This window comes from Ursus arctos, unplaced genomic scaffold (genome assembly GCF_023065955.2).
Source record: "Ursus arctos isolate Adak ecotype North America unplaced genomic scaffold, UrsArc2.0 scaffold_18, whole genome shotgun sequence".
NCBI lineage: Eukaryota > Metazoa > Chordata > Mammalia > Carnivora > Ursidae > Ursus > Ursus arctos.
In genome coordinates, this window is record NW_026622852.1 from 40,403,565 (window position 1) to 40,431,498 (window position 27,934).

The 27,934-nt window shown below is 36.1% G+C and overlaps 1 protein-coding gene across 1 annotated transcript in view; it reads left to right on the forward strand.

The window, feature by feature from the left end:
- Window positions 1–27,934, forward strand: part of KIAA1958 (KIAA1958 ortholog) — a 150,822-nt gene that overhangs the window by 93,972 nt on the left and 28,916 nt on the right. Inside the window, exon 3 of the mRNA XM_026513760.4 lies at window positions 18,680–18,763. Coding sequence (XP_026369545.1) covers window positions 18,680–18,763 — 84 coding nt within the window. The remainder of the gene's footprint in view (window positions 1–18,679; window positions 18,764–27,934) is intronic.

Genomic DNA, 27,934 nt, shown 5'->3' on the forward strand with positions numbered 1-27,934 from the left:
TATGTTACAGATCACTAACTTTTTAACACCTTTTTACTGTTAAAATTACTGCTGCTAAATTATTATTCTATGAAATGAAAAGCCATCTCATTAAGAAAAAAGCTTTATTTTTGTTTTGCTTGTACTTATAAGTGGGTAATAGAAAGCTGATCCATGTAGAAAAATAATTTAATTTTTATTTTATAATGAAGTTTTCAAAAATATGTTTTGTTTTTGCCCACTGACCCAATTAGAGAAATTAGCATTCTCCTATCCATTAAATTATTACTTCTTGGATGGAATTTAATGAATATTAATAGATTAACTCAGAAAAAAGGAGATAATTTATTAGCGTTTTCTGCATTTCTGTTTTTATGTGTTATCTCTTTTCCTTTGCATTATGTGCCACACATCTTTTGTTTCAAGTTGATTAATATTTCCTTTGTGTTTTTCACTTCATTATTCATTTTCAGTAAAAAATGCCTTCACATTTTGAGCCTTACTAATTAAGAGATGCAGTCCTATAAATTGAATGTAAATTTAAAGGAAGACCTAGTTTCTAATCAAAATTTTTCTAAATAAAAATTCTTATAACTATTTCTGTTGTGGTATAGCATCTCATTTCTTAAATTCATCAGATGTTACCTAATATAGTGTGCTTGTTTGTTTTTAGTCACTGAAGCCATAGCATTTTAGCAAACTCATGAAAAGTGCTTTTCAAATACTCAGTTCTGACTGACACACTGATGAGCTATTAACAAATGGTGATGATTATTTTTCTTCATAAGCAGGGTCATATGCTGTTAGCTGTCTTTGATTACTACATGCGAAATAGCAATGAAAATAGCCAATACTTACAGAGTGCTTATTATCTCACTAACTGCTTGTGGTAACTCAGTTCTCACAGCTCTATGAAGTCAGGAATATAATTAACTCCATTTTACAGATGAAGAATCTAAGTCAGGAAAGGTTGAACTTGCTAGAGGTCACACAGTAAGAGGGTGGGAGAGCTGGGATTCTGACCTAGTCATTCTGGTTCCCAGGTTCATGCTATTAACCACCAGGGTCACTGGCCATTGCTGATACTTCTCTTGCACATTTCGGCATCCTGCCTCTTAGTACTTCGAAGTCCTTTTAGGACCTGCACCAGCTTTCCTTCAGTTTCCTTTATTTCTCCAAAAACTTCATTGCCAAAACGTCTCCTTTTTACTCTTCCTTTTCTAGTCCCACTCTCCATCTGCTTTTATTGTCTAATTGTCTCCTTAAGGAGAGGGTGAAAATCAAAGTATTTTAAACAGTTGAGGAGACATATACAGACATACCTAAAACAATGCCTGCCATGTTGAGGTACAAATGTGTTTTTGTTGAGTGTCAAAGTAAATATGCAAATGCTAAAATTTCTAGAAAGAAAAAGAGGTATAGTAACTTAACCAGGCATTACTGTGTTAACAGTGGTTTTCCTCTTGAACGTAAGACAAAGCAGTATTTCCAGAGAAAAATAAAAATACATCACAAAAGAAATCTGAAGTATATAGTTAAAATAAAACAGACTAGACCCTTGGTGATTAAAGAGTCATATTTTTAATTAAAATTTTAAATCAGAAGGATATATATCAAAATATATCCAGTGGCCACCTTTGGATGATGGATTTATGGGCAGTTTTTCTTTCTTCTTTATACCTTTATTTTCTGGGGGAAACCTGTACTACTATCATGATAAAACTAACAAAATCATTTTTATTAGGGGAAATATACATAAAATAACCTTTTCCTCATCTGAATACTCTTTAAACCATCTGTTTTTTAAACTTCAGATATTACTAAATTTATGCAAAGCATATTTAGGGATATGTGAATTCACTGAAGTGAAATGCAGTCATGGCTGAATTCTGAACTGTGCAAGGAGTAATTCTTTTAAAAATGATTTAATATCCAGTAAAATTTTACTTAAGACTCAGGTGTTGAAAGCAATGAAAATAACATATATAGGCTGATGAAATAATGCCTGTTTAACAGTATTCTGTGCTGAGTACTAATGGAGTCACTGTAGAATAAACTGAAAAGGAAAGCCACATGTGTAAAACTGTGACTTCATGATCGAAACTAGAAAATGTAAATGTCACATCAGTAATGAATACCTGTATCTTCTACAACTGCCTTAAAGTGAGAACTAAAAAACAAGGTTCTTTTGGGAAATTGTATATGCTGTTTTATATATGAAAGTCTGATGGTAGCAGCTCACTGTATATTTTATGTATTACACCAGCCGAAGATATTTCAGACCCATCAGAAGGTCCTCTTGATTCAGTGTCTCTGGCAGTATAATAATAATAAAAAAAAAAAAGTGGAGGAGAAATCTCTGCAGTCTCTAATAAGCAGTATATCACTGAGTACTGTCAGATTCTGTAGAAAATTCCACAACATGATTTATTACATTAATTACAGTCATGTGGGTTTCATGCTGCTAAGCCTGAAAATGCAGCCACATTCTACAGTTGATTTAAGAATATATTTTGGCTAAGACAAAAGAGCTCCTTATTGTGATTAATATAGTACAATATTTATTCTCTTGTTCTACTCTTCTTTTGCCTTTGGAATGCTTAATTTCTTTTCTGTGACTTAAAATTAAGTTTGAGATTTGAGAAGTTTCATCTAGTTTTTATTCACTTCTGTCATCTGGTCTCCTTTTTGTCTTTTTGTGACATCTTAGTGGTCACTGAATGTTGCATGTCTTCTATATGTGAAGCCTGTTTAACTCCCTTCTGAGCAAATGTGGCTAGCTTACAGCTGTCCCTAGCTAGCAGTGCTGACCCCAAGGCTTCTTAGGTCACACCTGTGATGCTACAGCCCTTTTTAAAGGGAAGGAGCAATTGAGGAGAAATCCTCATTTTCTTAGTGCAAAGAAGCAGAATTCTTAAGAGAATGCCTGATTTTACCCTTGTTTAATACTGTACTGAATTCATAGTCCTATATGTCTCTTCCTTAGTGACACAGTAAGCTTGTCACATCACAGGATTCTAGGTGTTGTCAAATGGAAGGTCTCCTAAGAGCTGTTTTAGATACAGGTATTAATTCTGGTTGCTTACATATGTCGGTGACAGGATATATTCAGTTATACACAAATGCCTAACACTGGTGGCCTTTATAGATTAACTTGGAAGAATTAGCAAATATTTGCTACAAAGTAAAGCATCAATAGAGAAGAAACCCAGGTCAAGTAAGATTTAGTGGGTTGGAACGCATTTCTAAGAAATGATGTTTTTAAAGGGTTGCATTAGATGATTTATGTGCCCAACACTGAGCTAAGTGGTTTGTTTTTCTTTCTGACAGACAAGATTGGGCGCGTTCAGGGTGGTATGGCTGTAGACTGTTTTTCTTTCTTATTCAATTTTTATACAACTCTTAAGAGATAGGTATAATTATTACACCCATTTTACAGTTGAAAAAACTGAGGCTTAAGTTTAAAAAACCTACGCAGATTCACATAGCTGGTTAAGCAGTAGAGCTGGAGGTTTGAACCCAGCCTGCCTGCCTGTGTTTCTGTCTTTCTCCCTCCCTCCCTCCCTCCTTCCCTCCCTCTCTTGTTTCTTCCCTCCCTCTCTCCCTCCCTTACTTCTTTCCTTCCTTCCTTCCTTCCTTCCTTTCTTTTTTTTTTCTTCTCCTTTCTTTCAGACAGAGAGCATGCAAGCGGAGGGGAGGGAGAGGGAGAGAGAGAATCTCAAGCAGACTCCTCACTGAACATGCAGCCGGTGTGGGGCTCAGTTTAACAACTCTGAGATCATGACCTGAGCTGAAATCAAGAGTTGGACGCTCAACTGACTGAACCACCCAGGCACCCTATTTTTCTAAATTTTTGTTAAGGAGAAAATTTTCCAGAGACTCTAGAGTTGAGTAACGTATAACTGAGAGAAACGAACGGATGACTAATGTTTATTTAAGTGATTTCTGCTTCAGTGAAAAATACTATCAAAACCATACTAGATTGGGGCATCTGGCTGGCTTAGTTGGTAGAGCATGTGATTCTTGATCGGGGTTGTGAGTTCAAACTCCATGTTGGGCGTAGAGATTACTTAAATAAATCTTTAAGAAAAAAATCATACTGGACTGACTGGTACTGTTCTAAATTTTCACGCTTCTGAATATGTATGTAAGAAATGTGTTTTACTCTCACTATTGGAAAAGATAAACTGAGCATTAAAATAATTTGCTGGTCAGATAGCTATAATAACATACAAGTCTGACTTCAATTAGTGATGTTAACAATCCTACAAAATAGCCTGTGTTTTAAAGTTCTAGGAGAAAGCATAAAAATGTGCAAGGATAGGCGCCTGGGTGGCTCAGCGAGTTGAGCGTCAACTGTTGATTTTGGCTCAGGTCATGATCTTGAAATCCTGGGATTGAGCCCTGCGTCGGGCTCTGTACTTAACGCGGAATCTGCTTGTCCCTCTTTCTCTGCTCCTCCCGCTGCTTGTGCTCTCTCTTTCAAATAGTGGATAAATAAAATCTTTAAAAAAAAAAATGTGCAAGGAATTGGGTGTTTAAAGGAGAAAGAAGACAGTAACTTTTAATACATCTTATGGTAGTTACAAGGTTATCTCAATTTATTTTCCACTTTTTTTAGAGATTTTACTTTTACGTAATCTCTGCACCCAGTGTGCAGCTCTAACTCACAACCCCAAGATGAAGAGTTGCATGCTGCCCCAGCCAGGTGCCCCTAGTTTCCACTTTTATTTATTTATTTAAAGATTTATTTTAATATTTATGTATTTATTTATTTATTTGAGAGAGAGCAAGCGTGCACAAATGGGGGGGGCAGAGAGAGAATCTTTGAGCAGATTCCCTGCAGAGTGCGGGACCCCACATGGGGCTCCATCCCATGACCCATGAGATTATGACCTGAGTCAAAAGCAAGAGTCTGAGGCTCAACTGACTGAGCCAGCCAGGTGCCCCTAGTTTCTACTTTTAAAGTAAATACAGCTCACCTTTTTTTCAATAAATTGCAGGAGTTAGGAGCTATTGCTGTTTTCAAAAATGAAACATCAATGTTGGCAAAATGATTTTTGTAACCCTCGACAAATGAAATTGGTCTATTTCCTAAGATTAGCAACCAGGACTTTTTTTTTTTTTAAATACCAAGATTATTTTCCTTGAACATATGAAAGAGTCCTGAGAAAATTTAATTTCTTTCAAAGGAATACATTTATGGAAGAAGTAAATACCTAATAGAAAACATCATCGTGTCAGTATAATCTTTTTTTAAAGTGAAGGTCAGGACTGGGGACAGGACGGGGAGGGAGCTATCCCTTGATTTTATGGACATATTAATTTTAATATGGACTTTCGTTATTGTTTTTTCCCTTATCCTGACATTAAAATAAAGATATTGTCTTGTAGCAATTTGTGTGATAGGTGTTTTGTTTTGTTTTAGTAAGCTGTATGCCCAACATGGGGCTTGAACTCACAACCCTGAGACTCAGAGATCAAGAGTCACATGCTGTACCAACTGAGCCAGCCAGCATCCCCCATTGTGTGATATGTCCTTTTATCCTAAGGAATTAGCCCTGGAAAAGCTTCCAGTGGCCTTATAAGTCATTTTATAAAGTTATTATAGATGTTCATATCACCTGCCCCAATCACAACAGACTCTCTGAAGAGGCTTGATGAGGGAGAAGTGACTATGAGATTCTGATCGTGAGCCCCAAGATTTAATTTTATGCCATTGACTTTTGTTTTTAAATACAGTTAGTATGGTTGGTCTAAGATGATTACGTAATTACACAGTTATCTCAGTAACTTTCTTTTTAGCTTTGGTGTTAATTCAGCCAACAAATGTTTATTGAATGCTACTACTTCTCAGGTGCTTTCCAGACCCTGTGAGTAGAGTAGCAAGGTCCTGGCTCTTACAGAGCTCACAGCTCATGGGGGAGAGACAGATGCTAAGTAAGGTATCAAATAAATATATAGTATGTCGGATGGTGACAGGTGTACAGAAGAAAATAACAGCATAAGGGGAATAAAGAATGTCAGAAGTAGAGAAATGTGTTGTTGATTTATTTTTAAAAAGCTGTTTCTTCAAATGTTTGGCAGTTTGGAAGTTCTCTGCATTTAGCATATTCAGTTTCCTCTCCTCGTGTATATAATTACTATATAAAATGCTCCATGTGGCTCTTCCACTGTTCTAGCTTTATTCCCCACTCTAACCCTTCTCCCACCTCCAGACCAGGATCAGTATTTTACAGTCCTCATGACCAGAAGCCGGACTCCTTCTCATCTCATTCCCTTTGCACATGCAATTTCTTCCTGGAATGCTTTACCCTCCTGTTCTTCTTTACAAAATGGTACCCATTCCCCCATGGAACAGAGCTCCAACACATCTCAAGCTCTATTTGACTCCTCTCTCTTTTGTTTCTGAATTCCTATAGGACTTAGAGGTCATGCCACAAACACAGTGCCTAATTGCATAGTGCCATGTATGGTTATTTTAATTAATTTTATGTGTGTTAGTCATCTCTTCTAGCTATGATGTAATCTACATAACCATCAGGGATTTGTCTTTGACTACACCCCACAGGACTTCTTTGAAATGCTAGGGGGCAGGGTGGGTACTCACAAATGTAGGTTAAATATTAATTCCAACTGCAGTCTCATAAATATAAATCTACTCACCAGATTTCTTTTTTCTTTTTTACTTTTCAAACTTAAAAATACATTCTTATTCAATAAACTCATGGACTTATCATTCATTGAAAGAATTTGGACATCATTTCTCTATCAAGTGAAAGGACAAAATATTCAAATAAACATAACAGGTTAAATATCAAGAAATGTTTCTTGTTGCTTCAGAAGTATCGCTTTAATAAAATCACCAAAGGAATGTGATAGCTAGGCTTATTTTTTGTTAAATTGAGTGCTACAGCAATAGAAGGAAATGGATCTGAATTTAAATCGAACATAAATCTCCTCAAATTAAATGAGAACACAAGATACTGCACTAATTATGTGTTTTTCCATGCCATCTCCTAACAAGGGAGGAAATAATTGGATTAATGGGGCATGAAGACTATGTAAATAAGTACAGAAAAGCTGTGTGTGTAAAAACTTTACTCAGACTCTTGGTAAGAGTTCCTGTACCAATGCTGAGGCTCTCCCTAGGGCCCCGTTCCAGGTCAGAGATCTCTTGGAAAACAGTAGCCTAAAACTTTTCCGTCTCTTGGCTACATTTATAGAAGACCCATTTCACTGCACTAGGTTTTATGGTATGGCTTCTCTTTTTTTTTTTTTTTTTTTTTTTGATATGAACTTTAAGATTTCTTTTTTTTTTTTTCATTTTTTTTTATTATATTATGTTAGTCACCATACAGTATATCTCTGGTTTCTGATGTAAAGTTCCATGATTCATTAGTTGCGTGTAACACCCAGTGCACCATGCAATACGTGCCCTCCTTACTACCCATCACCAGCCTATCCCATTCCCCCACCCTCCTCCCCTCTGAAGCCCTCAGTTTGTTTCTCAGAGTCCATAGTCTCTCATGCAGTTAGAATGGCAAAAATTGACAAGGCAAGAAACAATTGCTGGAGAGGATGTGGAGAAAGGGGATCCCTACATTGTTGGTGGGAATGCAAGTTGGTACAGCCACTCTGGAAAACAGTGTGAAGGTCCCGTAAAAAGTTAAAAATTGAGCTACCCTATGACCCACCCATTGCACTACTGGGTATTTACCCCAAAGATACAGACGTAGTGAAGAGAAGGGCCATATGCACCCCAATGTTCATAGCAGCATTGTCCACAATAGCTAAATCGTGGAAGGAACCGAGATGCCCTTCAACAGATGACTGGATTAAGAAGTTGTGGTCCATATATACAATGGAATATTACTCAGCTATCAGAAAGAACGAGTTCTCAACATTTGCTGCAACATGGATGACACTGGAGGAGATAATGCTAAGTGAAATAAGTCAAGCAGAGAAAGACAATTATCATATGATTTCTCTCATCTATGGAACATAAGAACTAGGAAGATCAGTAGGGGAAGAAAGGGGAATGAAGCATGGCTTCTCTTTTTGAGAGTAAGTTTAAGTGATACGTATTATGGATCTTGTGTATGGTACAGGCAAGACATGAGTGACCATTCACTCAAAAAACCAAGGTCACTCATACCTTCTACCTGAAGAGTTTATTCCCCCTTCCTACTTACAACCAAAACCATACTAGTGATGCATACCAGTGACAGCAAGGACCCCCTAAAATAGTAGTCCAGCAGGATACAGTATGGGTAGAAGGGAGCTAATATAAATCAAACGTTTGGAGGAAAGGCAGACATTTTAAAAATGCATTTTTGAAAGCCACACATGTCCAGAAGTTCTCCCTTTCCTGTCCTGCTCAGGTCAAAGCTTGAGATGTTCAATCATTAGAAATACATATATAGGATTTGTAGATTTAAAGTTCTTTTGGGGGTGCCTGGCTGGCTCAGTCAGTGGAGCGTGTGACTCTTGATATCGGGGTTGTGAGTTCAAACCCCATGTTGGGTGTGGAAATTACTTAAATAAAATCTTTAAATAAATAAATAAAATTCTTTTAACAGTTCATATATTTATTCATTCAGTCTTCATACTTTGGGTAGCTCTGGAGTGCCAGAACATATGCTGGATACGTAGGATTCATAGATGATGAATACATGAAAAATAATGTAATTAGTGGGGCATAGACATTATATAAATAAGTATAGACAAGCTGTTGCTTAAAAATTTTACTAAGACTGGGGCACCTCAGTTGGTGGAGCGTGCAGCTCTTGATCTTGGGGTTGTAAGTTCAAGCCCCATGTTGGGTGTAGAGATTACTTAAAGATAAAATCCTTTTTTAAAAAAACGATTTTTACTAAGACTGTCTCAAAGCATTCCTTTCTCCTCAAGGAGGTCACAACCTAACAGAGAGATGTGAGATGGAATAAAATAAATAGGGCAGGATAATGGAAGCATAATCCATTTATCAGCTGGTGTCTCCTGGCCCTTTAAGATCTCAATAAGATTAGCTCACATCTTTTAGCTCTATCCTACAATTTTTACAAACTCTAATTCATTTCCTTCTTTTGGGGGGTGGGGAGATGGGGAAAGGTGAGGTAGTGATTGACTTGGATAGTCTCTTGTTTTCTCTGGCTTCTTCCACAGAGGTAGCTTATGCATCACTTCACTGTCTGGCAATGTTTTGCACCAGGTCATTCAGATACGAACTTAGCCTTACTTATGCAAGGGAACGTTTATTGAAGAATTTTTTTAGCATGGGAAGAGATAGGTCTGCAAGCCTATAGATAGGTTTATATCATAAAAAGAGCAGTGCAAACCTGACCATGTAGTTTTCTGACTTAAGTAATTTACTTAGGATAAAATACAAAGTCATTAATAAGGCCTGCAAGGCCTGGTATGATCTGAGCCTCGTGGGCTTTCAGACATCTCCTCATGACACTCTCCCTTTTGGTTGCTCCAGGCACACTGATACTCTTTCAGTTTCTCAAACTTAGTTTCCGTTGTAGGAAATTCTCATGTGCAGGTCCCTCTGCTCTTCCTCCTTCTACGGTTTACATGATTGGCTTCTCACTTAGAGAGTCCTTCCTAGAACATCATCCTTAAGTAGGTCACTTACTCTTTCTCACGGTACTCTTCGTTCTCTTCATAGTATTTGTGTCTGTTTGTCCAAGATTTCCGTAGTTGTCTATCTTCACCTCCTCTGTAGTAAATTCCACAAAAGCAAGGACTGTTTCCATTATACTCAGACTGTTTCCTTATGCCGTAGAATTGGCTTACTTAATTCCTCATATGTGTCAGTCACTCATTAATTGTGCTTGAATGAGTGCGGTGGCTCAGTAGGGATTAATGGATTAGCTGCAGAGGAATGGGAGCACAGTGTCAAGGGTGGTGCTCAGGTTTCAAGCTTGGGTAGATGGGTAGGTGGAGGCACTGACTAGGTGGAAGAGCAGGTCTGTGGGAACAGACAAAGTTACGTTTTAGGGCTGGGCACATATAATGATTAGGCTGTTAGGTTCATGGGAGCCATGGGCACATGGTTCTGAGGCCTACTTCATTCACCATAAGCAAAACTGTATTTCTAGTTGTTAAATATACCTGATCTATTACAAAACAAAAATTTGTACTTCTATATTTTTGGCTGCTACCTTGTCTTCTCCATTCACTTTTCTGGGCCTTTGGGATTTTATCCACATTCAATTTTTAAAAGTTGTGACTTAATCACAACTACCTATATATAATAAGACGGTTTTGCTCATCTCAGTGCATGTGGTTTTTTTTCATCAATAACCGTGACTCATTCAGTTTGCTGAATGATATACATACTTCTCTTAAGAAAATTGAAAGTGATCTTTATAGAATTTTTGTTTGTGTTGAAAACAATTTTATCATCAACATTAGATAAACAATAGAACTACTTAGAATCCAAGTTATATTTCTTACCACATACATTCAAACAAAATTTAATGAAATTTGGTACTGAATTTTTGATGAATGACAAAATCTTGAGGAATGTAACTCTTCTTCATAGAGTAGACTTCATGTGATGAGAAAACATTCAATGAGTGTTTATGGGATCCCGGTTAAGTGCACAGTACCAGGTTAGGGACTAAAAGTTGCATCAGTCTCATTCATATGCAAAGAACTGGATCTGAATTCGGGCTTCTCTTTAAAATCACTTCAAAATAAGAAAGAGAAACAGAAACAAACATTCTCTTAAATTAAACTGGAAGTCTTCTTCTTCAACCACAGTGTGTAAAGAGTCTGCCAGATGCAGCAATCAGTTGGGGATTTGGATATGACACCAAGAGACATGTGACTGTAGATCTCAGATGGAGGTGTAAGAACTCGGTTTTCCCCTGAGGGTGGTGGTACATGCTGAGCAGTAAAATTAACAGTCACTTTTGAAGAACTGGAACAGGGGCTACTGGGGTGGTCTTGAGAGCTTCCCTGGGCCTGGTTTGATACCAGACAGTAGCAGAGGGGGCAGGACTGAGGCAAGAAACACATACACACTTGCCATCTTTGTGGTAGGTGATCTGCCAGTATGATAAACCAATGAAGATATACTTGAGTGTATGGCTTGAACGGGCACACTGTGTACCAAAAAAAGATGGGTACACAATGATCAATACTGAGATACAGCTTAGAACCTTACTGCCCTTCACAGATAAAGAAATAATCATTTGGATACCCAGGCCCCTGCCCTAAGAACTATCAAGAGACCTATAAGGGAGAAAGGCTATGCTGACCATTGACTTTCCTACACCAGCATTGAATTCTAAAGGATACTTGAGCAATGCCGCTATTGTACAGGGTGTGTGGGAGGGGCAGGGAGTGGGGAGTATGAGTGGAGAGTCTTGTACCTAGTCAAACTGTTGTTCAGTTATAAAGACAATAAAAAGCTTAAAGACATACTCAAAAACTCAAGACCTCAGGAAAACATGGTTTTTATAAATACTTTCTGAATAAGCTATTGGAGGACAAACTTTAGCTGAGAGGAGACTGGCAAAACACTGGTGGTAAGCATTGATTTTATCTATTTAATTGCAAGACTGAGACCAAAATGTGGAAATTACGATTAAAAACAGAATATTATAAATTATTTTATAAATTTTTATGATAAGTATCACAAACCACAATAATGTAGGAATGTATAATTTTTAAGATTTTTTAAAAATTTTATCTGAGAGACAGAGAGAGCACAAGCAAGGGGAGGGGCAGAGGGAGAGGGAGAAGCAGTCGCCCTTGTGAGCAGGGGCTGATCCCCTGCTGATCGTGGGGCTCAGTCCTAAGACCCTGAGATCATGACCTGAGCTGAAGGAGACACTTAACTGACTGAGCCACCCAGGCGCCCTGGAAATGTATAATTTTTAAAGTTGGGAGGGCACAGGAGAGAGAATTTGGGAAACTGTATAAACCAAGATTCAAAAGATATTACTTAAAGCCAACAATTCAAGTAATAGGTTATTCAGATACTTGAAGGTGTAAAGGTAAGACTAGAAGAACTAAACCAAAAAGTAAAATAAAAGATAATAAGTATAAGGACCAAGACAAATAATAAAATTGAAAATGATTAGTTGGAGAAATGTAAGTGTATGGTATATTAATTTTGGCATTTCTTGTAGTGAGGTATCAATATATGTTGTATAAAAATAGATATGCAAAGTTATCAAAGTGATGATAACCATTAGAAAAATTAGCAAGAGAAAATAAACTGAAAGAGGTCTTTTTACTCCTAAAGGGAGATTCACTGGAATAGACGGTCCCTTTTCAGCCTTTGGCTGTTATCCTGCTTGTGGTTGAAGCCAACACAGGAAAGAGGGTTCAGCCAAGCGAAAGAGGAGCTGAGCAAGAGCCCTGATATAACAGTAAAAACAGAAAGCCTGACATATGTTATGACCACAAGAACTAAGATTAAATGAAACAAATAGAAATGAGAAAGTTATTAAGAGAGTATATCCTAAAAGTTCTCACCATGATGAGAAATTTTTTTCTTTTCTTTTTATTGTATCTATATGAGATGATGGATTTTAACCAAACCTATAGTGGTAATCATTTCACCATACATGTAATTCAAACCATTATACTGTAATGTATAAACTTACACAGTGATATATGCCCGTTATTTCTCAATAAAACTGGGGAAAAGTCTATACATTAATGTGTAGTGTGCAAAGTAACACAACTAATATTTTAAAAATGAGATAAACTCAGTGTTGAATCTAAAAATGGATCACAGTCCTAAACCCAGTGATATCCTATTCAGGTGTTACTGTCATCAAAGAATACATGCATTTCTGAAAACCATTTTGCAAATAGCACAATGAAAAATGACAACTTTTGGGGCAGACTACTCAAATCCTATGCAACTTTGTAAACAGATCACTAACCAAACAAATTCTAATAAAATGCCACAATAATTTAGAAGACATGATAGACTTCTAGTAAATAATGATACAGTACAGCAAATATAGGAATTTACAGTGAAAAAAAAATTTTTAAAGGTCAAGTTATGTGAATTATGAGCCACAGTCACCACTATTAACAGGAAGATGACTATCTAGAAAAATGTCAAGTTGGTGCCTACCTTTTTACACCAAAATAAATTAGATAATTAAATATTCAATTTAAATATTTAAAGAGTAAAAATGAAATTTGAATGAAACAAAATGAAAATGGAAAGTGAAATAAAAATGTTTTAGAAAAAAACAGAATTGTGTTATGGTTTCATAATGGGGAAAATATCTCTAAGTATACCACAAAATATAAAAACATTTAACAGAAATTCAATCCCGGGGCACCTGGGTAGCGCAGTCGTTAAGCGTCTGCCTTCGGCTCAGGGCCTGATCCCGGCGTTCCGGGATCGAGTCCCACATCGGGCTCCTCTGCTGGGAGCCTCGTTCTTCCTCTCCCACCCCCTTGCTTGTGTTCCCTTTCTCGCTGGCTGTCTCTCTGTCACATAAATAAATAAAATCTTTAAAAAAAAAAAAAAAAGAAAAGAAATTCAATGCCATAAATGTGTAACAGTCACAAATATAAAAGGTAAACTAAAGAAAGTTATATATTCATATACAGATATCATTATATATATCACAAAGGGCTAAATATAATAAAGATTAAGACTACCAGTATGAATATTAAGACTAATTATAAATGAAAATTTCCTAAATGTATCTGTAGCTCCTAAATCAATATAAAAAAAGAAAATGTACAGAGGTCAAAAAGAATTCACAGAAAGAAAATGAGAAAATATAGGGAGCTAATAAGTATTTGAAAACAATATTAAATCTCATTTATCATAAATGCAAAATAAATAAAACCACAACAATATATTTTACCAATTAAATAAGCAAAGATTAAGAAGATGGATAATACATTATATCTAGGAAGGTATGATTAACCCGTCACTCTTATACCTTATCATTGAAGTATAAATTGATACAACATACATACATTTAGGGCAACAGCAATAGAGCAATTCCACTTTGGAAATTAATTCTGTGTATATACATGCCCATTTGTGGGAAATGTCATGTATACAAGGATACTCACTGCAGCATTGTTTGTAATAGCAAAGGATGGAAATAATGCAAATGTCTATCAGTAGAGAGGGGTTAGATAAATGTATTATGGTATATCCATTATAAATACAGCTATTAGATTGGGGCAACTATGTATATGATGATATGGAACTACATTGTAATACATTGTAATGGTAAAAACCATTGTGTGGAATAGAATGTATAGTATATTCCACCCCCCTTTTTGAAAGGCAAAAAGTAAGTTCATGTGCATAGAAAAATAAAAAATTATGCTCCATAAATTGGCCGTATTGGTTGTCATGCAGAGGGAAATGTGGCAACAAGGAGATGGGACGAGAGGGTGACTTACTTTCACTCTATACCCATTTGCAAGTTTCAGATACTGTACTATATGCTGTATTGCCTATTGAAAGTTTATTAATCTATTAAAATCAAATCGATCATGGGCCATACTGAGAAACAATCATAATTTTTATCTCAGGACACACAGGTAGATGGTCTAGTGGATGGCAGACTGAAATGTGAGAAGTAAAACTGTAAAGCTCTTGGAAGAAACAGGTCTTCCATTACCTTGGAATAAGCAAGATTTCTTAAGCAAGATGCAAAAAGCATGAACCAATAAAGGAAAAAAAATCAACAATTGGGCGATATTAGGATTAAGAACTCTTATTTGTTAAGAACACCATTAGGAAGGTGAAAAGGCAAGCCACAGATTGGAAGAAGATACTAGCAATATGTATTTCTGATAAAGACTCAAACAGAGTATGTTGAAACCTTCTACAAACAGTAAGAAAAGGGCAGATAATCCAACAGAAAAATGAACTGGTACTTCACAGAGAGAATATTCAAATGGCCAATAAGTATATAAAAGGGTGTTCAACTTCTTTAGTCATCAGGGAAATGAAAATTAAGACTACAGTGCAGTACCACCCCACACCCAGCAGAATGGCTGTGTAAAAAAAAAAAAAAAAGACTACTTAGTGTTGCTGAAGATATGGAGCAAAGTGAACTCTCACACACTCTGTGAGTAAATTGGTACAAGCACTTTGGAAAATTGGCAGTATCTGTTAAAGCTACTGAAACCTATGATTTCCTCTGGCCCAATAATTCCACTTCTAAGTAAACACCCAACATGATCTTTTAATAGAATGTTCATAACAATTTCATTGGAAATAGCCCCAAACTGAAAACTACCCAAATGTCCAATAGAATGGAAACATAAATTTCCACACAATGGAATGTTACACACAATGGATATAGTCACTCAATGGAATGTTACACAGTAATGAGGGTAAATTATCTACCACTACAAAACAATATGGATGAAACTCACAAATAAACTGTTGAAATAAAAAAACCAGGCACGAGAGCCTATCCTCTTAGATTCCATTGATATTAATTACAATAATAGACTAGACTAGACAGTTGTATTATGTTTCATCGGGATAGCTGTTATTCTTAGTGGGAGGGAATAATTGGAAGAAGGAGACATGAGAAAGACTCTGGGGATGCTAGTGGTGTTCTTTTTCTTGATCTGGATGCTGGAGTCAATTTGTAAAATTACATGCACTTAATGACTGGTCTACTTTATTGTATTTTTGTTTTACCTAATAAAAAGTTTTTCAAAGGAAGTGGATCAGAAGTTTTTCTAAAACTAGAGATAAAAGCAAGATAAATGTAACAGTTTTATATTTTATTATCAACCTTCTCTGACTTATTTGATTGTGTAATTAGCTGAAAAACTATTACTTGACCTTAAAGCCATTTACTTCCACGTGTTCATGAAAAATGAATGAGGGTTTCTCTACTCTTCTACCTCCTTTTGTGGCACATTCCGGGCTCTTAGGAAAAGGATTTTTTAGTTTTATTTTTCTATAAATATAATGGCTCTTAACTAAAATTGAGGCCAAGTAGAAAGAGGAGAAAGGCTTGAAACAAAACTGGGCTGAGGATGTTGAAGCAGTGCTAATGTGTTGGTCAGCTCTAAGAGTGATCGCAGGCCCTCCAAATGTGAACAGAGGAGAAGCACATGTGAAAGAACTGGCTGCCTCACCCAGGAAATTTGCAAACGAGTGACTCCAAACCCTTCCATAGTCTTCTTCACCAGTTCCTCTAACAGTATACTAAGGCCGTGTAATTAAGTCCAACAGACTTAAACTCTTTTATTCACATACCCCTCCAAAGAACTTTGAAAAAACCGATAACCACTCACTGATATTTAAATGGACACCCAAAGGTTTTCAACAGTTTATTTTTGTAAAAAGGAAGTAGAAAATACTGAATATTTTATAAAGTAAAGATGAGGATTGACTGTAAGAATTAATATTTCATGTATTTGATAATAGTTATTAAGCATCTTATGAACAAAAGCATGCTGAATCTGAAAGAACTGAATAGTTTTAAGCCTCTATCTTGAACATCCTGATAGTCCTGCAGAATATTCTATTTCTAGTGAAAAGAACCAACTTCACTAACCTATAAACCCCTCAGAAGTCCTAAATTCACCCCAATTCAGGCCGAAATACCCTCCTTCTGATGGCAAATTTCACCTATATCAGAATATGTATAAGAACAAAGAAGGACAAGACATGCTATGGATTTAATCATCAATTTATAAATTTTCTTTGCCTCCTCAAAGTCTTTTACACCCCAGAGTATATACCATAGTAAATTTGGGATGGCAGCATGTGCAAACTCAGTCTTCATCTCAGACAAATAAGTTTTATAAAAGATTCTACATGAAACTTGAGAATCTAGAAGTTTTTTTCCTAAAGTTGTCTATGAATGCTTATTTCTTAGAAAGTCTTTGAAGTTTGAAGTTCACAGTGGTAGATATTTAAACAGTTAGCCAAAATGAATAGATGTGCTGGCGCCATTGGCTTTACATGTAAACAGCCAAGGAAGCCAGCCTGGTAAAAGGTTACATGCAAAGTGTGCCTTCCATCTTTTTGATGGAAAGATATACATCTTTATTGTTGATATATAAACAATTTTAATGGGAAGAAAATGGCATAATCAAAAGTTAAGTCTAATGAGACATAAAATATACTTTTGTATATTGAATTTTAGAAATATCTTTCAAAAATGTGCCTATAAAATATGTAATTAGCTAGTTTAGTGAATTTTAGTTCATTTCATTTTATAAAGTATGAGGATTTTGGCAATTATACATTAGAGCTGTCATTTAAAAATAAGATTCTCATTCATAAATGTGTATAGTAATACAAAAAGTACTGTATTTTATGAATAAAATTCAGTTTATTAGAAATTTTATTTTTATTATCGTGTGTGGTTATTACAAAGACTTCCACTGAGCAACCCTACAAATTAAAATTTTCCTAAAGAGGATAATCAGGATAAACAAAATATTTTACCTTATACTGTATAATCAGAAATTACATTTTTTTATGTTGTTTTAAATTAAGCTTGATGCTTGCCTCTGATCAGATAGCCCAGTTTTCTATTGTGTACTTTCATTTTTAGAATTTCTCTTTTTGAGCTACACCCATGTCTGGCATAACAGTGGTGAATTTTGACCAAACGTTTTTTTATTGTTAATGTTAAGAGTCCAAATTTAAATTACATATTACTGAAAGGAAACCATTTAAATGATACCATTGAACTTAATAAAAAAAAAAAGAGTAAAAATAGAGTAGGGTTTCCTTCATAAAAGGCATAAGCACTAGAACTTTGTTTCTCAAAGAAGTTTCTCTCAAACCTCATCCCGAGCATGGATTCCTGCCACCGAGGAATCTGATATTGATCAAGCATCCTGAGTAATTCACAGGTACACTACAGTGTGAGAACTGCTAGTCTAGAGCAACATTATTTAATCGTGGGTGATCCGTAACGGAAAGAGGCAACCCTAGTCCTTGGTGGAAGAGTGTAAATAATACATTAATAAAATAAAATGATTTGCCCAAGAGATACACCCTTTTCCTTACATCTGGATTATAGTAGCCTGATTCAAGTTTCACTGTCCTGTCTTTACACCTATGAAGTTTTGTCCTCATTACTTTACAAAATAACAAATATTTTTATTGCTTCTTACAAACTGCCCTGCAATTACATGCAGAATATTTATAAACTGTATTTACCTAAATTGCCAGAATGTTGAATAAACTACTACAAAATGATCGGTTTAGTATCTTTTAAATATAGATCTCTAGTGATGTGCTAAATAACAAATTTGAATATTTTAGTTCAATAAAATAGAACCAGTAAAACCTCTGGTTTCACAAATGAAGTGATTCATAATGAGTGTGTCCACTTTAATGGGGCCCATGCACACTGCAGTAGGGTGAACGGCACATTTCTGTCTCATATTCCTCCTGATGCAAAGGCTGGCTCTGATCTCACTCTTCCCACAAACTCATGCACAAAACTTGTGTGTCAGTGACACGAGAAGCTCATTTTGATTGTAATGGGCCATACTGTTGTCTAGTTCATCATTTGTGAAACTGAAGTTGGCTATTATAATGCAGCAGGTATGTAAATAACATTCATGAGTGATCTCTATGAAATGGATTCCTTCTTTCCCTTTTCATTATAAGAGGAAACTTTATTTCAGAGTAGAAAGTGCATTCTCTGAACTCATCAACACCCTCTCTATCCCTCCCCTCCCCAATTTGTTGCAGACCAGGATGAAAGAGCAGCTGAGCTCAGCAGGGAGCAGAATGAGAAAACCATCCGGAGCACGCAGACCGCGCTCCGCAATTTCCGAGAGTTCCTCATCTCCAAGTATCCTTCTGAAACAAGAGAGATTTATGTCATCCCTTGCAAGGAGTTGGATGCCTACCTGGCCTCTTTCTTTGTGGATGCCAGGCAGAAGGATGGGTCCGAATATGAACCCAACAGCTTGGCCAATTACCAGTGTGGACTTGAACGGTACCTAAAAGAACATAGGTATGGCTACAGTATCACCAGGGATAAGGAATTCAAGCGTTCCCAAGAGGCCCTGAAACAGAAGCAGATTGAACTCCGCTGCAAAGGAAAGGGAAATAAGCCACACAAGTCCATGAAGCTCACCTTTGCTGATGAGCTCATTCTGCGGAAAAGGGGACTACTAAGCCGCTATAATCCCGAGGGCCTTCTCAACCTTGTCTGGCTCAACAACACGAAAGCTTTTGGGCACTGCACAGGCTTCCATGGATCTACCTTGAAGTGGGGTGATATTCGGCTCCGGGTAACAGAAACAGGGCTGGAGTACTTAGAGTGGATGGGTCAAGACACTGGCGACCTGAATGCCAAAACCAAGAGAGGGGGGACGGACTCTCGTGTGTATGCCACCCAGCACGCCCCACAGACCTGCCCCGTACAGGACTATAAGGAGTATGCCCAGCGGCGGCCTCCTGCCATGCGCTATGAGGATGCTCCTTTCTACCTGTCCATCAAGCCAGTCGTGAACTTGGCAGCTCTGCATTGGTACAACTGCCAAGCCCTTGGCAAGAACAAGCTGGCCAAGATGGTGAAGACCATGTGTGAAAAGGGTAACATCCCCGGCAGGAAAACCAACTTCAGTGTGTATCAGAGCTGCAGCACCTTGTCCGAGGCCCAGAGCAACCAGCTGGTGCTTATCTGTAACAATCTCAGCCAGCAGGCCGCCCAGTCAGTGGCTGGGCACTCCAACAGTGGCAATTTCATTGTCTCTGCCTCCTATGACTCTTCCTCAGACACTGCTTGACCAGGTGGCTTGAGCAAGACTCCAGTTTGGTTACTGTGTCCAGAGAGACTGTGATTATACACTGCTTCTCGTTCCCTTTCCTCTGCCCTCAGTATTAACTTTATAAAAATATAAATATATAATATATTTTTCTTTTTACAAATAAGCCAATGGAGATAGTTTAGTATTGCTAACATAGTATTTATAGGCTTAACACAAATGTACTTGTGGGTGATTAAATGTAATTGCTGTTACAGACTCTACAAAACCATAGTGGTTCTCAGGCAACACAAAGTAGAGAAGGAATTCCGTTTTTTAAAGAACTGTCAGAAAAGTAACTGAAAGTTATCCTAGACACTTGTGTCCTCAACTCCTGCTTTCCTTCCCACCCCACCTCTCATTTTTAGTCTAGTTAATAAATGGCTTTATTTTTTTAATTTTAAAATTTTATATTAATCAGGAGACAATATTAACTCTACTGCTTACACAGAACTAACTGTATTCAGTCAGATCCAGAATATGAAAGTGTTGATATAAGCTCAACAAATTATCTACATACTTTTTTTAGCTGAATTAGAATTTTAGCTCCTGTGCCTCATTTTTTGTAATGTCTAAAAATCTAGATATTTAGCTAACATCTTTTCTTTGGGGGCGATAAAGGTGCCATTCTTTTTGGAAGATAAATAATTTTTAAATAATATGCAATGTCCAATATTGTGGTGAAAAAGACTGTTAATAGCTCATTTTTACTGTTGTGCTTGAACCTGGATAGAGTATTTTTTTGTTCCCTAAGAAATCAGTTAAAATGAAGTGTGATTTTTCAGATTTACAAAACTACCAAAGCTTTGAAAATGTTCCCAAGTATGAGATTATATATCAAACATAAAAAGAAGGTAGAGAATGGGAGAGTCTTATTAAAAATCCAGAAGCACTAGTCAAGACAACAAAAGAGTCCTACTCTTCAAAGCCCAAATCCCCTGAATTATTTATTTATAAGCATTAAACTTTGGTCTCTTTTCCCTAGGAGATTACTTGACTCTGTAGTTGAGATCAAAAGAATAGTGACACTCATTTTGGGTAACAACATTTTGTTACCAGATTTAACTGAATTCAAAGCATTCTTGAAAATGTGCAGAGTTTCTTCTACAGTAAATATAAATTTATCTGCGATACCCTGCAATTATAATAATAATAATTTTAGTGAAACAACTCTTTGTGGTGGTTTTCCCAAGGTCTTTCTTTTCAAGTCTTGACGCCTGTGATGTATTTTTAGTTGAGATCCTTCAACGACAACATAAGTTTAGACATTTGGACGACAATAAAGTTGAGCTAGATTCCTGTCCTGCATAATCATATACACATAAAAAATCCAAATCTTAATTGCTTTATTGGATTCTATTGGGAAGTGTTTGTTCTTCAAGGCAACCTCATAATTCACATTAGTTAGGATGGTAGGTGGTATTGATTTATCGTACGACCAGGACAAACTTAATTTTGATTTGCTTTGCTAAATCATCACATTAGCTGAGCTTTCCCATGGCAGCTTTTTCCAACACTAAGTCATAAATACATAACGACCCATTCCTCTAAGCTGTGACCTTTCCTTTGGCTCCGGAGCAGAAAGTCTGCTGTGGACTTTGTGTGGTGTCTTAACAATGATGATACCCACCACTTTTTGAACTAGCGTGTGTGCCAGCACTGTGCCAAGTGACTTACTACATGCATCATTATGTAATAGTTACTAACTGTATGAAATTAGAAAATTCAGGTAAGCATAAAGAAAAATACGTACTCCTGAATCTGCTGGCCAAAATAACCACTGTTAATATTTTGGTAAATATTTCTTTAGACATTTCAATACATACATATTTATTTCTATATATATATTATCCTTAATCCTTCCAATCCTTGAAAGGTTTAGTTCTATCCATTTTATGTTGAGATCAAGACAAATCAGTTAGGCTACTGTTAAAGAAATGGTACTGTCATCTGACTGCAGAGTTTTTCTGTTTATCTTCCTTATTTCCAACTCCTAGTCAGTTTCCAGTGATTTGAGCCAGAAATGGGCACACAGTGTCTTCCCATTTCCCAAGGCTGACTAAAAGGAATGCTTGAATGATCCTTCATGATGGCACACTGTGCTCCCTACTGCCCCCGCTTCTCTTCATTTTGAACCACAGGGCCTCTTTCTCCAAGTTCTCTTTGCAAAACTTTACTTTTTCTGTACTGGTTTGTAAGTGCACAGGACAGCCTACTGTAAAAGAATTCTTTTTTTTTTTTTTTAAATCAGGTTGTCTTTAATGGGTTACCTCTCATGTTTAAAAAAAATTTTTTTTTCCGTGAAACATTTAAAATGTGATTCTGCATTTTATTTTTGCATTGACATACTTTTAAAAATTCTTAATATGTTTTGACAGCAAAGTAAGTTTGTGATGAGGAAGAAAAGCAGTCAGTATATACTGCGAAAGCAGAACTAGGAGACTTTGCATCCCTGTGTGTTTATTGAGGTACTACTAACATGAAAGTCTCTCTCCTATTTCATCCTAGTACATTTGCATTCAGAAGAACACAATTACATTGAGAATGTGAATTACTTTTTATTTATTTATATTTTGCTTTGATAACTCAAACCAAATAGGAACATTGTGATGTAGACTTAGAAAACTTTTCTGAAAAATGGCTTGGTAGAAGTTTAGCTGAATTGTAGTACCTCTTTGGGTTGATGAAATTACAAAAAATTATCTGCAACTACCTCTAAATTTTGTGTTTTTATATAAACAATACTGAAGACATGCTACTGCCAGATGCCATTTTTATTATTTGTTATTTTAGCTTTAAAAAGTTTATGTTCATACTGTGGCAGTGGTACATGCCAAAATATCATATATGTGCTTTAGTGAAAATTCAGCAGTCCAGCAGGTGTTTACTACAACTGAATGTGCTACCTTCCCAGGCTATCCTGTGGTTTATACAAAAACAATAAAACCGTATTTGCAAAGTTTACACTTTTAGGTGAGTGTAAGGTCATGTAAGAAAGAGACAGTGCCCCTTCACAGGACTCTGGAAGTTTTGCATTGTTTACAACAAAAATGTCAAGCCCATCTGTCAGCATTTGGGGAACATACCTGCAAAATTCAGTCTGTCTTCTCTGAGTGACTGGCTGTTGAAAACCATGGGTGGTAGCAATTTTTCTTTAAAAACCCATCATGTCTGAAAAAATTAGAGATATTCAGGATGTTTATCCAACAGAGCTTATTCTTTAAATTCTGTTTCTTATCATGAGTAGTAGGGATGGTCTGAATATGATTTGTAATACACCAGCTACTTAAAATACTTAAAGATATTTTTCCATGTTAAATTTTCCCTATGTTAATTCACTTTTCCCTATGTTAAATTATTTCCCGATGCACAAAAGAATAGTCTGAAATTTTTCTAGGATAGAGCAGGTCTCTTTGGTTTTTCAGTTAGGTCATTGTTAGCTAAAACTTCCATCACATTAATTTGTCTAAGTCATACGGCTTAGCTTTTAGATGTCAAGAAATCAAATGACTTCACTGAGATGAGAATTTATAGTCATATAAACAAATACTTGAACACCTATTGTCTAGACACTGGGAAGGGTATAAAGATGTATTAAATAGTCCCTGCCCTCCAAAAATTTATAAAAGATACTGTAATAAAAGTTTCATTTCATTTTTGAAAAGCTCACCAAAAAAGGCTGCCAATACTACTTTGCATCATTTCCCAAACTTTGTACTCATGCAGTTTGTCTATTATTCAGCCCTTGAATATGTTGGTTTGCTGTGTAATACATAATACGCTTTGAGTATTTTGAGGAGATCTTCCTTAGAGCCTGCTTTAAAATCAATATGAAGGCAAAGTCATTCCTACACCATCCATCGTGCTCGCATAGGTGCACACATTATAAGAAGGTACCGATTGTCATCAATGACGATCATTTACTGAGTACTTACAATGTGCCAGAGTACTAAGTACTTCTCCAAGTTGTTTCACTTAACTCTCACAGTAATCCTGAGGATAAGTATGATGATTTCTCCTTTATAGAAGAGGAAATCCAGAGGAGTCAAATGGGTTGCCCATATCACAGCTAATACGTAAGAGCATTAGGATGTGATACCAGATCCAGATATGATGAAGTCTGTTCTTTTCTGCTATAGCTGCTTGTTCACAACGTGATTTGCTCTGCGTCTGTAGACTCTCTGAAGTGATAAATTATAAATGAAATCCCTGGTGTAATAAAATCATCAATATTCATTATCTCCAAATTGACTGAGAGCAGTGCCATCACCTGGCATGTTTGTTAGTACAACATTGTTTTGGCCTCGTTATTTTAGTTACTTTGAGATGGAACATTCATAGTTTGTTTCCGCCGGCCATGCATAGAGAGCAAAAGTTTGTGTCTTTTTTAAAGGACACTTTTTAAAGGACACTTAGCTTTGTCATGGAGGTGTGTGCACAAGTAATTATATTTTAAAAAGTGATCGTCATTTGTTTTTATAAATCAGATGGGGAAAGGGGAGGTTCTAGGCAGAGAGAATATCTCTCTTAAGCCCAAAAGCCAATATTGCTATCCGCCAGATACTGAATATTGATTGCCAGTTTGTCAGGGAGTTTGATCTTGCCTGCAAATTAGCAATACTTAATATAGGAATTTGTTGTTAATATTTTGTTTTAGTTTCTTTATAGAGATTGTTTTGGGGGCACATGCCTGGCTCAGTTGATAGAGTATGTGACTCAGATCTCAGGGTCATGAGTTTTAAGCCCCACATTGGGTGTGGAGCCTACTAAATAAATAAATTAATTAATAATAAATAAATATTGTTTTTAACAGGAAGTTTTTGAGGAAAAATATTATCCTTTGATTCTCAGAATTAAAGATAGATCGGAAACCATTCAGATTTTCTCTAGTTTGACTATCTCCTCAGTTCAATATATTAGAGACAAACACTTCTGATTTTAATCAGGCTTCTTGTGACTGATTTTCTTTATCTGTAGGAAAAGAGTATTTTTGATCTATATTTCTCTGGCCAAAATATAGCTGTAATACGTAACATCTATAAATAAAAACTCTACTATGTGATAAAGGAAATAAGTTTCCAAGCCTAGAGGAGAAGTCAAGGGGAGTGTATGATCATTTATTGCAGTAAGCTAGTTTTTAAAAGGTTCCTCTATGGAAAAGTGTTATAAATTAACTAAAGAATTAAGTTCTCTATCAATTAGTTTAATAGATTTTTTCTCAGATAGAATTCTTTTATATCAGATCTTGACATATTACCATATACAGGTACAGATTAGAGAGTTGCTTATTAGAAAATACGCTATTGGCAAAGGCACCCTCAGTTGTGTTTTGTTTTTCCCTTAAGGCGTGGTATTCAACATTGCTTCTCCTCCCCACTTGGATCTGGCTGAGATGAAATGAATGTACAGCTTTTCATAAGGCAAAATGATGAAGATAGAATGATTTTAAGAGATCCTTGCCATAGAATATAACTGGGACACAGAAATACACTGTGTGTTTCATCCTTTAGTGATTGGTGTATTTCTAATGATAGAACAACAGAAAAGGGGATGATATTGGCAAACTGCCAACAGCTCTGATTTCGCTTCTAATTAGAGAAAAGAAAGATAATCAGAATTTCTCATGCTTCATCCTATCTGTAAATTGATCAGTTGGGGCAGCCAAAGCTGAAGGAAACACCTGATTGGTATTAAAGATGCATTATTTTGTAAAGACAGCATCTTAATACGTTTAAATTGAGCTGTATATAAACCATGACTTTGTTGAATTACACTCAGTATTAATTAAGTCAGAGTATTAATTTGATCAGAATAGTAATTAGGTCAGAATATTAGTGTAAACCATCATCTTTGCTGAGTTATAATCATGGAGGGTGACGTGGAAAGGACCCAAGAGACCCTCTAGCCCTGTGTTCTTCAGTGCTGTGAAGAATAGGAGTCACCATGTCCTCTTGGGGGTAGGGAACAAGGAGGGTAAGGAGATAGAGATTGCAAAGGGGATCCTCAGATGCTGATTCCCCAGGAATTCTCATGTTCCCTATGCCCCTACCTTCGTAGTTTCAAACTCACCTGAATGAGCTACTACCTCTATGACACATCCTTCGCATGGTGGCTGGAAAATAAGATTGGAATCATCTACTCTAACCCACCCCTCTTTTTTATAGAACAGAAAAAGCCCCAGAAACATTAATGAGCGCATTAATAACACACCTTGTTAGAGTCAGAACCAGAACTAGAACCCAGGCACCCCGACTTCTAGTCCACAGATAAGAGTTGAGGGTGGTAAAACAACCCTACATTTCCACTGGGTTAGAAAGGGTATCTTCCTTCTTGTTTTCAAAATTTTAATAGTTTTTTAAGCCCTCAGTCAAGTTTGTACTAGGAGTAGATTTCAAGCTGCCAGTTTCCAAATAGGCTATTTTGCATGTGAATTTTCACTTTTCATTTTATACTGTTATATCTTGATTTTAGCAACTTCTCTTTTTGAAATTTGATGGAATAATCTCTAAATGTAACTTTGCTCTTTTTAACGAACATCTCTCAGCTTACCCCCACTCATACTTAATTTTCGTTTACAGAAGGAAATCTATAGTTTTCAAGTATATGAATTCCAGTTACAGATTATGAACTAAAAAGTAACTTTTTGTTTAGTGTGGTATTCATTTGTATATCCGGCTACATAGTATTTATATTACTAGTTTTGAATGCAGTCTACAATATCCTTTTTTACTCTATGGAAAGGTTAAAATATCATCTTGAAGGTTTGGGATGTACTTTCAATCCAAAGAATCAAACTTCTATCAATGTAATTAGGATGTTTCTGAAGTGAATTTAGTTATAGGGAGGAAAAATAAAATGGGAACTAATGGAAGACCTATAGCAGGAAGTTGTTGAAATACAAAGTATTTGTAAATTCTATTATCCTGCTTGGTCTTCTAAAGAGGAATTCAAGCATAAATATATAAAAATTTCACAAATTTTTATTTTACAAATTATATTTACCAGATTATAGCTGAAGAAAAAAGGTGAAATTCTAGGATTTTTTTTAAGTACAGTGGAATTATTTGTCTTTTGAATGCAATGTTGAATTTTGCTAGACTTCTGATGTTCTTCTTTGTATTACACTGGAATTAGTATTTTTACCATAGTACATTCATTTCAAAGAGGTTTGAAAATACTTTGGCACAATTTATTTATTTGTGGTAAGTAGAATTAGGAGGACATCAGCAATATAGAATCCTAACAGTAATTGTGCATACTGTATTTAAGTGATTTTTATGCCTGTTTACTTTCTGTAATTCTTACGTTTTATAAATCAAATACCTTAGTATACTTCCACTAGAAATTAATTTATAATTGATTATTTATACTGGATGAAGTAGCAGGTCCGTTTTATTAGTATTAATCCACTCAGATTAACTTTAACTGAATTTTTATATCTACAATTCATTATATTACAACTTTTTAAATAGCATTTATAACAAAAGAACTTTTGTTTTATAAAGTATTTGTTACAAAAAAAAAAAAATCTTGCCAAAAACCATTACAATTTCTATGCATTGTGTAATATTCAGTGATGTCACTGTTGAGATTTGCATGTTGTTGTAGGTGCTTTTTCATATCTGTGTTTGTGGTGTTTATGTGGAATTGTTCACCATTGCTGCTATCACTTATTGTAGTTAAACTGAAAAACTGTGCTAAGAGGCTGTGCCAGTCAACATTTGTATGTGTGACTTGTGAAAACATGTACTTAGTTGTTTAATATTTTGAGCCAGCACTTAGTGGCCTCTACGGAAGGAAATATTGTAGTTGTCAAGTGGTGCCAACTTAAGAATCTCATTTCACATTGTAATTCCAGGTCAGATTTTCTTCCATACTTTCCCCAACTCTTTGAAAGGAAATGTTTGCAAAAAGAGAAAGCAAGAATTCTTTTTTTTTTTTTTAAGATTTTATTTATTCATTCGACAGAGATAGAGACAGCCAGCGAGAGAGGGAACACAAGCAGGGGGAGTGGGAGAGGAAGAAGCAGGCTCATAGCGGAGGAGCCTGATGTGGGGCTCGATCCCGGATCGCCGGGATCACGCCCTGAGCCGAAGGCAGACGCTTAACCGCTGTGCCACCCAGGTGCCCCGAAAGCAAGAATTCTTAACTTTTCCAGTACTCCCCCCACTTCAGATCTATTTTTGTTCTT